At 38.0% G+C, this 11,178-nt stretch overlaps 1 protein-coding gene across 1 annotated transcript; it reads left to right on the top strand.

The window, feature by feature from the left end:
• The first annotated feature begins 789 nt into the window (after positions 1-789).
• Positions 790-8,317, top strand: CDK1 (cyclin-dependent kinase 1). Its single transcript, XM_010009795.1, has 7 exons — positions 790-842; positions 2,233-2,389; positions 3,488-3,611; positions 3,973-4,143; positions 4,717-4,880; positions 5,011-5,152; positions 8,146-8,317. The coding sequence occupies exons 1-7, from the start codon at positions 806-808 to the stop codon at positions 8,257-8,259; spliced, it is 909 nt and encodes a 302-aa protein (XP_010008097.1). The 5' UTR covers positions 790-805; the 3' UTR covers positions 8,260-8,317.
• Positions 8,318-11,178: the final 2,861 nt, after the last annotated feature.

Genomic DNA, 11,178 nt, shown 5'->3' on the forward strand with positions numbered 1-11,178 from the left:
GAAGGGAGGGAGGTGTGCAGGCCGGACGCTTCTGGAGCGGGCTTCTGCCTTCGCTGGGCTCGGCACCGGGCGCGGTTTTAAGGCGATAGGGCCTGTAACAATGGGCAGGAGCTGGACCCCTATGGGAGCGTGCCGCTGACCTTGCCTGCGCGGTTAACGGGCGCTCGCTTCCCTCTCCCTGGCTTAGCGACTGCCTGATTCGGAAACCTCCTGTGGAGCTGTAGGTAACTACAGATTCGCTCGTTGCCTCGTAACGCTTCTGAGCTTGGTAATAAAGCTCAGCTGTGCTGAATGAAAGTGGTCAAGAGCAGCACTGAAGGTGCCAGTCCCACGAGGTGCTAATGCCTCGTAGTATCTGGTGCCTGTCAGCGTAGTTTAGGTTTGTAGCTCTGTCCTGTATACTTGTCAAATTACATGGGGCTGGCGTTCTTTTATGTTGCTAACAACGAACCCTGTGATTTTTAGATAGTAAAACTCCTGCTAATAGGTAATTACATAAAACTTATGAATTGGGTATGTTTTTTCAGTTGTTTGGAGGAGCTTTTTGCACAAAAGCATCTTTCTCCTTTGAGATGGTGCCCACTCATACTTCAGGATGTAGTTTTTCTAGTTGGAACCCTGAATAAAAACTTGTGTGTTCATTGAAGAGAATGGTAAGTCTTTCATGTTAGATTCTAATTATGTAAGATAAAAGTAGCTTCTAAAGACCTGGCATAGCTTCAGTGACTTGTCTGTGTTCAGGACAGCAACCATTCATGCTTATGGGGTTCTTGTTTTCCTGTTCATTTCAGGGATAACCACAACAATGGATGATTACACAAAAATAGAGAAGATTGGGGAAGGTAAGTATGCAGAATAGAGCCTTGTAATGCTCCACAGTTTGAGGTACCAAGTGCCATTTTGTGCGCTGGCTATTAGAGAAACTACTGATATTCAACTAACTGGAAAAATAAGCTTGTGATTTACTGCAGTAACTATCTCTTGCTGTAAAAACTTTCAGATTGCCTTTCTCCTGAGGGTAACATGGTCTATTTGAAACAACCAATCACTGTTGAGAGGTGTCTACCTTTATATTGATGGCTAATGGTGTAATTTGCCTCCAAGAAGGGGAGAAAATATATTCTGAGGCCTGAAACCAGCTTTTCAACTTAGGAAGCTCCTCCATTCCTTTGTGTATAACTTTGCTTATTTTGCTCAGAGCTGCTGGTAGGGAGTAGTGGTTTGTAGACTGGCTGCTCTGACTACATCTGGTCACTGTGCTTGTCAATGGAAAGAGCAGATTGTAAACCTCTGGAGAAGTGAATTTTAACAATTCATTTACTGTATGGCAATAAGAAGATTGCTTCAATGCAGGAGTTAGTTAGAACTCCCCCCTTCACTGGAAATTGAGCCTTTGTTAAATGTTGAAGTCTGTGTTTTAAAGTGCTTTAGCTTTATGTAGACTGGGGAATTCATAGAATGCTACTCTGAGGAGGTACTCTAAGGCTATAGCAAAATGTATGGGCTTGGATTTTAAAACAAAGCTTTGTAAGTAAAGCCTTGTGCAAGTATCTTTTTTCCTGAAAGAAACTAGATTGATTGAATTTAATCTCGAGGATAAATGCTTCAAGAAGGGTGAAAAGAGAATGCTTTAGCTGTCTTGGTTTGTGAAGAGTTCTATTCCCGTGAACACTGATTACTGAAACAGATTATTGATTTGGAATTTATTACTGGTTCCAATTTTAGCAACTGCTTAGACCTACAGCACTATCCTCTCTCCTGCACTGAAGACTGTGCTAGAGGTATTTCTATAGGTTTGACTAATGGACATCTAGATCTCTGAAGAGGGAGCGCTAAGTTTTTTTGTAGCTAAACGTTTACCATTTGCATATGATGTATCGATCGCAAAATCCTAACTCCTTGGGGATGAAGAGGTATACAGTGATCTTGCCTGAAAGTTAATCAACTTGAAACTCAAACAGTATCAGATTTTTACAACTGCATCTTCCAAATATTCAAGTTGCATACTCGGGTTACTAAGTGCCCTGTCCTAATAATGATACTGTTCATAGATGGCATGCTTAAACAAAACTATTGTATGGTCCAACTGCCAGAATTGAGTGGTAGTTCATAAGCAAGTCAGAGATTTAAATTGCAAGGACTCTTGCCTATGCTAGCAATTCTTATTTGCAATGACTTATCTGTACCTGGAGCTGGTATGTCCTATACGCGTTTCATTGTCTTTTTGTTCAGGTACCTATGGTGTTGTGTATAAAGGTCGGCACAAAACCACAGGCCAAGTGGTTGCAATGAAGAAAATACGTCTAGAAAGTGAGGAGGAAGGTGTTCCAAGTACTGCTATCCGAGAAATTTCTTTATTAAAAGAGCTGCATCATCCCAATATAGTCTGGTATGCATATACTGGTATTTAGCTAAACTCTTTGAAGAGCACTAGGTCCCTTTACATAAGAAATCATTTTTCTACAATTTAGTGACTGTTTAATACAGTGTCTGCTTTGCAGCAAATTGCTATAGTCCCAAATCCCATGTTTATGGCAGTTTTCTAATTAAGATTTCCTCATGCTGCCTTTTCCTATTCTAGGAATCTAAAACTTTTTGTTCCTTTTTGTAATTTATATAGATTATCTTGAGTGGTTATTGTCAGAGAGGAGACAGTATACCTGAAGAAAACTGGTTGAAGTGTTACTTCAGTCTCAGTTTTATTTGCCGCCTTGCATTATACCATTTGACTTTAGTGTTCTTACTTGATCCTCTGTCATCAATCACTTCTCTGCTGTTTTGTTGCAGAGATTTACATGTTGCATTACAATGCTGTCATAGCTGGCACATCTGAGCTACTAGTGAAACTTCCATCAGTGACTACTTGACGTGTAAAATTAATTGCAGCTATTGTCTTTCCTGCAAAATATTTACTTGCTCTTTGGTGCTGCGAATTACTTTGTTTAATGTGCTTTAAAACTAACCAAGTTCCAGCCACATAGTGTCTCAGTGTATGTATGCTTGTGTTTAGGATCCATTATAACCTATTAAGGATGAAGGAAATACTTAAACCTGTGTAAATTCTGCTGTGTCTACTAGATTCCTATTATATTTCCTTAAGCCCTCCTAGTATTTCAGGCTCTGCTTCAAAGAGAGGTCAGCTTCAAACAGAGGGTAGACACCAACACTCCAGTTTTGGGTTTTTGGTTGTTTTTGGTTTTTTTTTTTTTTTTTTTTTGGTCAAACTTCCTGTGTCTTATACTAGGCATAAAGGAACAGAAGTTTAAGAGGAAGCATTTAGGTTTTTATCTGTCTGATTCTATTTCAGATATACTTGGTTTTCCAGATGACAGTATTACTCACTAAGTCTGTTAATCTTTGAAGATTGAAAACTTTAACACTTTCATAATAGGAACCTGGAATTGTCAGCTTATACCCCTTTTGAGAAGGGAAATGTAACTGAGTCCATGCATTTTGCAATGGAGTTGATTGTATACTCAATTTTTAGTCTTCAGGATGTTCTTATGCAGGATTCAAGACTGTACCTCGTCTTTGAATTTCTTTCCATGGATCTCAAGAAATACTTGGATACTATTCCATCAGGCCAATATTTGGATCGTTCACGTGTTAAGGTAATGAGGACAATTTCTTAATATAAGAGAAATTAATGATGACCTACAAAGCTGTAAGCAGCTCTTAGTTTCAGTATAATTAACTCCTCGAGGTTAAATGAAAGGTTAAAGAGGCAGTCGTGGATACTAAGACGAATGTGAGTTTGGCTTTCAAATGCCACTTCAAATTCTTTTAATTACTGAAATTAAACTGCTTTGAACTAAGCTTAAGTAAAGAATTAATTTGTGTGGCTTATCTGCAATGCTTTGAATCTCCATTTCCTACTACTATGTGTAGGGACAATGTAAGGGAACTGCTTTATGTTGCAGAACATTACCTTGTACTAAAAGTTACTCTTTCTTTCTCTTTCACCCTTTCTAGAGTTACTTGTATCAAATCTTGCAAGGCATTGTCTTCTGCCATTCAAGAAGAGTTCTGCACAGAGACTTAAAACCTCAGAATCTCTTAATAGATGACAAAGGAGTGATTAAACTGGCAGACTTTGGATTGGCTCGAGCCTTTGGAATTCCAGTGCGGGTATACACTCATGAAGTGAGTTGCAACATCCTCTTGGTGATTTGGACAATGCTTTCTAGCTTCCTGATAATAACTGAATATGAAACAACTAAAAAAGAATCATGGAGTTCTTGAAGTTGTAAAGTAACAGTGCCAGAAAGCTGTATTTCAGTTTTTGTTCTATTCCATGGCTTTCCACTTCCCTGAGTATGGTTCTACTCTAAGGTTCCAAAGATTATTACGAATCCCACTGTTACCTTGACATTGAATCAGATGGCCCAGAACTTGTCGCTTACTGTCTCGTAAGGGCATATTTACTTCACAGAATACTCAAGTCTGAGAGTTTCAGTGGCTAGGTGCAAAAGCCTTCATGCTTGTTGAGAAGGTAGTGTATGCAACTGCTTCACCTTCAGTGGAAACTACTGCAATGGAGTTTATTATGTTAGTCTATAAATGAAGTTTGAAACTAGTGTTTTCACTAAAACGTCTAGCAGTAGTTATTCCTTTAACCAAACAACTTTGAACGCTGCTTAATGATGAAAGAGCTGTTGTGTGTGCAATTAGATGGCCTGATTATATAAACTTACAAAAAATTTCCTTGTTCAATAGGTAGTGACACTGTGGTACAGGTCTCCAGAGGTGTTGCTGGGATCTGCTCGTTACTCTACTCCTGTAGATATATGGAGCATAGGTACCATATTTGCTGAGCTAGCAACTAAAAAGCCTCTTTTCCATGGGGACTCTGAGATAGACCAGCTCTTCAGAATCTTCAGGTACGTCAGGTTGAACCTTTCCTTGCGATTTGTGCAGCATTGTACAACAGCGCTTTGTTCTTATTAAAACCATAGTAGTGCATGCAGATTTCAGACTAAATTGTTTAATATGTTGCTTATGCTTACATAGAGCTTTAGGGACCCCCAATAATGAGGTGTGGCCTGAAGTGGAATCCCTGCAAGACTATAAAAACACATTCCCAAAATGGAAACCTGGCAGCCTTGGAACACATGTCAAAAACTTAGATGAAGATGGACTTGATCTGCTGTCTGTAAGTAGTCTTTCTTAAACTGCTTATTAATAAACTGAACAGATCTAAAATAAAAAGGTTTACTAATCAGTTTTTTCTAGAATGAAGATACAGAGATCTTCAGGCTATCTTCAGCAGCATGGGCTGTTGTTCTTGTAGAACTGATGGTTTGACATTCACTCACTACTTTCATAAATAATGACTCGACGACTATTCTCATTAACCAGTTATGCCTCAGATTTTATTTATTTTTTTTTTTTTTTTTAGTGCTAGTAAGCCAGATACAACTTGAAACTGAGGATGAGCTTTTACAAACAGGCTTAAGTGAAGGCTCTTGCCCACAAACTGTAGCAGTTACCTTCCTGGTGCCAGCACTAATTACCATATGGCATGGGGATTAACCTTGCCTTTAAACTGAGTTGAAAGATTTTTGGCTGTGGTAAACTTAACTTTTAATTGGTATATTTTGTGTCCAGTGTGAGTTTACTTTAGTTCTGTGGTCGTGCAGTTGAACTGTCCCCCTGAGCTTTTACTTGGCAAGCTCTTCATCAGGCTTTTCCATTTAGTGCTGTCCCAGCTCATGTGTTGATAGTGTGGACTAATTTAGATCACATCTTAGGTGTGATCTTGGATGCACCTAAGTATAAGAATGTACCTTGGTGACTTATCCTTTGGCTCTCCTAAAGCTGCATTTATGCAATGTAAATTTGCATTTGAAGGTGTGGAGTTGGGTGCTCTACAAGTCTTAAGGTAAGCTGAAACTTCAGAAGCATCTTGGTACAGGGGGAATCTTGTACAGCAGTGACCTGTGTAGTTGGCTTGTGTTTTTAAGCAGTCAAAGTAGTTTATTGCCATGTCTGTGGCAAAATACTTTGAATGAAGTGGTGGTACCCGAGAAGCTCAAATGACTGTGATTTCTCACAAGTTTTCTTTGTGAGAACTGAGCCACAGTTCAGACTAACAACCTGAATATTTGTTAAACATAGTCATCCTGGATAGCTCTTTGAACCTTGTAGCAGTATCAGTTTACAGAGACAACTGATTTAAGCTGGGAATAATTCCTTTGTGTCCACTGACAACATTGTTAAATCACTTTGAAGTAGAATTGTCACTGATTTTATTTACAAACTAAAATCAATTGAACAGGCAAGTGAATCTTGTTGATACAGTCACATAACTGGCTAAGTACTCATCTGAGCTTAGATGTGACTTCATTGTGTAAAACCAGTATTTTGGGATGCTGCTGCTAAAGGAAAAAGAAAACTAGTTCTGTAAATGGTATTAACACATTACTAATCTCAAAGCATATTAAGTTTGGTAAAATTTTATATAGTTTTACCTTAATGCTGAAATTTTAGCTTCCTGTTAATGCCTGGTGACAGGGCTATGGCTGAATCTGTAGCTGTTTGGAATCCATTTAAGCTTCCTATAGCACTTGTAAGACCGAAGAAGCAATAGGACTTTAAAGGCAACAAAACTGAAGATTTTTGTTCTGTAACACAGGCACAGCATTTCAAAGCACTTAATGGTTGCCATCAAAAGCTTTGGTCTGTCGGACACTAAGTTACAGGAAGAATTGTTCCAGACTGCTCAGAGAAGAAATGGTCACTTAATCTGTCTGCTGAAGTACTGTAGTCTCAATGTGCAGCGTCCCTTTTCAGAGAAATTTGCCCTTTATTGTCTGACTTCAATTTTAAGAGAACTTTTGATATCAGTGTTAGCTATAGGATACTGTTCTGGGGTATAGCTAATGGGAACCTGTCTTAAGGTGAAATTGGACATGTTTCTAAATCTAGAGACAGTGTTGTATTTGGCAGGAGTTCAGAGAATATAAATGCAAATTCAGTGATTTAAATCAACTTTGAAGACTCCCTGAAGGATGATGTCTAAAGATAACTGTCAAGACTGGTAGGGTAATAACCTACTGGGCAGGGTAATACAGGTTAAGTTTTTCTTTTTCTGGAAGAAGTTTGTTGTGGGCATGGGAAAGAAGCAGATGGTAGAATCTTGATTATGTGAATTTGAAGTGTATTTTCTCGTTTAGTAAGGAGAAGTAAAAGCAAAAACACTTTGTGGAGACAGTTTTAGCTGTAGTACAAAACTGCTGAACATTTCATTCCTATATTCTTTTGGCCCCTTCTTGTGTGGTATAAACTGTAGGGAGGGTTTCTTTTTTTTTTTTTTTTTTTTTTTTTTTTTTTTTTTTTTTTTTTTTTTTTTTTTTTTTTTTTTTTTTTTTTTTTTTTTTTTTTTTTTTTTTTTTTTTTTTTTTTTTTTTTTTTTTTTTTTTTTTTTTTTTTTTTTTTTTTTTTTTTTTTTTTTTTTTTTTTTTTTTTTTTTTTTTTTTTTTTTTTTTTTTTTTTTTTTTTTTTTTTTTTTTTTTTTTTTTTTTTTTTGTGTGTTTTTTAGTGTATTTTTTCTTTAAAGTTCCAGTGTACTATTTTAGTAGCTACAGCGTCCTCTTTATTTGCTCTAATCATTTAAATATAAAATTTTATTATTGAAGTCTTCAGCTGAAGTAACTTATTGCAAAGCAACTGAAGGTTTTAAAATGCTGGGTTTCTTCAGTTCTACCTGCTTGTAATGCATTCCTCTTTGGATTCTGAAACAGTGATCACTCATATTTTAGCTGTAAACTGCTGCACCAAGCTGAGTAGGAGCAATTTGACACTGGTTTTTAAAGTGTCAGTTTAACAAAACAAGGAAAAGACCACTTGTCCTTGTAGGCATTTTTGGCTTTGACCACCCAAAGTTTGTTTATATCCCTTAGTTGAGAAGCTGAGACTAATGATTGCCATTGACACATGCATGAACTTGGTTATTTCTTTACTTTCTGAGATGCTATGCACTACTAATAGGTAGAAATAATCTCTCCATCTATGAGAAGTCATGGAACATAGGAGAAAACTTTGTCTTAATGGTTACTTGATTATTACTATGGTGAAATAGCTACCTGTGTAACATGATTTTAATTACCACTTCATGAGGGAGTAAATGTTTCTTTTCTCTTTCAGAAAATGTTAATTTATGATCCTGCAAAAAGAATTTCTGGCAAAATGGCCTTGAACCATCCGTATTTTGACGACTTGGACAAATCCACTCTTCCTGCTAATCTGATTAAGAAATAATAGGCCTTTTGGACTAAATCAACCACCACAGTGAAATAATTGTGATTACTCTTATTATGAAGTCTGTCTGTAACTTGTATGTTTGTCTAAAACTGTGGCTGTATTTTAGTTTGTTTTGGTTTAAATGTTATCTACATGTAAATATTAACCTATTAGTGCTGAGTTCAAATACAATGCAAATATTGCTGCCATTAATGCAGTGAATTTCCTATAAATAAAGCTTTAAATACAGTGAAGGACTGAACTCATTTCCAGACTATGGCTGACCTAAACTACTAAATTGCTGGTCTTGATACGATAGGAAGATACAATAAGAAATTCCCCTGAAGTTTGAGTTGTTTCGGTATAATGTCAGTTAAGTTTTTTGCTTAAGCATGGCAATCAATTTGCCAAAGGACATGTAAATCAAGGTATTTTGACCTGAAGAACTGCAGCTTACTAAAGCCAAGTAGATGTCCCAGTTTTAAGCCTTGAGTTCTTGAAGGTATTTACAAATAAGAATTTAGAAAAATTCTTGCTCTGCATGCTTTTCTGTTATTATGTTGAAAGCCCAAGAATTTAACTAGATGTCATGTTATCTTGTGAATTGGCATAGTTCCAGCTCTTGGATCAGTCAAGGTATTATACCTTAAATTTTACGTGGACAGCCTATATACCAGTATGTAACTGCTTAACAGGCCTCCTCCCAGTTGCTGATAGTAATGCAGATCTCTGATTCTTGCTAAAGGTAAAGTACCCTGGATTATGCTTGAATTTGAATACTAGTCTGTCATCATACAGGAACAGTCAAGTAAATGTTGACTTAACATGACTGCTAGGAATTCTAATCATAGACTGAGATGCCAGATGTCTAGAGACTCTCCTATGATTAAAGCAAGAGCTTTCTAAAGCTCCCTAGCATTTCTCTTTACAGGTAAGAGTATTGTAAAAAGTTGAAACAAAATTCAAAAGCATGTATTAATAATTGATTGCATGTTTGATTTCCAGTTGCTACCTCTGTTCTTGGCTTTTAAATATGTCAATAGTGGCAGGGTTCAAACTGTTATGTTATTGGACCTAAACACTATGATGCTCCTTTACTTCCTGGTTAGAGGTCAAAGCTTGCAGCAAAGCATAGAACAGTAATGTAAGTATTTTAAGCTTCTAAATCAGACACATGAAAGAAAATGAACTTTTTCATAAATGGTGAGGTAAGAGCCCTGTCCTACAGTTGCTGAGGAGCGAGACTTTGAAACAAAAGAAAACAATGGAGACGACATCTTGTCCTTCAGCTGCTTATTGATGAGTAGCTGAAAGTACTGGTGTCAGACCTAGTTTTTGTAAACAAGTAGCATTTTTAGATGTAAATACCACTTGGGTTGTTAGCTCTGTTCTCTGTAGAGTGGTTCTTAATCTCTAGAATTATCTGGATACTGTCAGCCTAATGTAATCACTTAGCAGCTGAGAGCCAGGGAGGAGAGATTTTTTTGAAATTGCTTATATAAAGTTACAATTTAATTGAAGGCAGAGGGAAAGAAGATTGGTATGGCTGACTCCTTTCTATTAACAGCACTGATAGGATGCAATTTCAAGACAAACTAGGAATCTAATTTATCTGCTTATGAATGTAGTAACTTGACATGGAACCTTACAGCTCAAAGGATAGTATTGCTGGTGTTAGCTGGGTTACCTTGGTGTAGAGAAAAGAGGGGAACCTGCTAGCAGCTGCTATAAAAATTGGATGTTAATCCATTCAAGCTAATACTAGGGGCTTATCATTTGGTTTGTCTCTTCATGGTGCACAAACTTAAGTTCTTTGTGTGGGGAAGACTACTTCAGCTAGGCAAACTCAGATTTTTGCAGCTTGCAATACAGGCAAAGCCCTATTTTTGTCACAGGAGTACTGGTGTCTGTTTCATGTGATACAGTGAATGCAGCCTGTCTTAACTAAAAGATTTCAGTACTAAAATTTCTAAGGAAAGCTGCCTAAACAATAATTTACTACAAGTCTGTAATCTATCTTGCTTACCCAGGCACTCTTATGGCTGGTGGTGTAACAGCTAGCATTGTGGTTCTGAATGAACTATTATATCACTTGTTCAAAGAGAATAGAGAAAGGAACAGAACACAGTCCACTTGTGTCAGGTTAGATAAGGTGGTGAATATCATACCCGAAGACATGACTCATTTCAATAGCTCCATTCTGAAGTACAGTACCAGGTTGTTAAATGATGCAAATACCAAAAGATACATCCTCTATACTTTGTAACTGCCCTGCTTTCTAGATCTAGTATGTGGAAGCTCAAGTTGAGCATCTTTGTGATGCCTGTCCTGGGTTCAGCTACAGCAGTCATTTTTTCTCCTTCTTAGTAGCTGGTGCAGTGCTGTGTTTTTGACTTTCAGTCTGGGAACAACGCTGATAACACCGATGTTTTTAGTTGTTGCTCAGTAATGTTTACTCTGACCAAGGACTTTCTCAGTCTCATGCTTTGCCAGAGAGGAGGGGAAGCCAGGAGGAAGCAGAGGCAGGACACCTGACCCAAACTGGCCAAAGGGGTATTCCATACCACAGCACGTCATGCCCAGTATATAAACTGGGGAGAGTTACCCGGAAGGCCCAGATCGCTGCTCGGGTCGGGCTGGGTATCGGTCGGCGGGTGGTGAGCGGTTGTGTCCTTTTCCTTTGTTATTCCTCTTATCATTATTACTGGTAGCAGCAGTGGTTTGTATTATACCTTAGTTACTGGAGAGCTGTTATCTCAACTCGTGGGAGTTACATTCCTCCGATTCTCCTCCCCATCCCTCCGGGAGCGGGGGGAGGAAGGAAAAGGGGGGGAGTGAGCGAGCGGCTGCGTGGTTCCAAGTTTCCGGCTGGGCTTGAACCACGACAATGCCCAAGTTTTGGCCAGTTTGATATGGGCCCACCAGGTGATAGCCAGC

The sequence above is a fragment of the Nestor notabilis genome, unplaced genomic scaffold (genome assembly GCF_000696875.1).
Source record: "Nestor notabilis isolate BGI_N333 unplaced genomic scaffold, ASM69687v1 scaffold35922, whole genome shotgun sequence".
In the NCBI taxonomy this organism is placed as follows: domain Eukaryota; kingdom Metazoa; phylum Chordata; class Aves; order Psittaciformes; family Psittacidae; genus Nestor; species Nestor notabilis.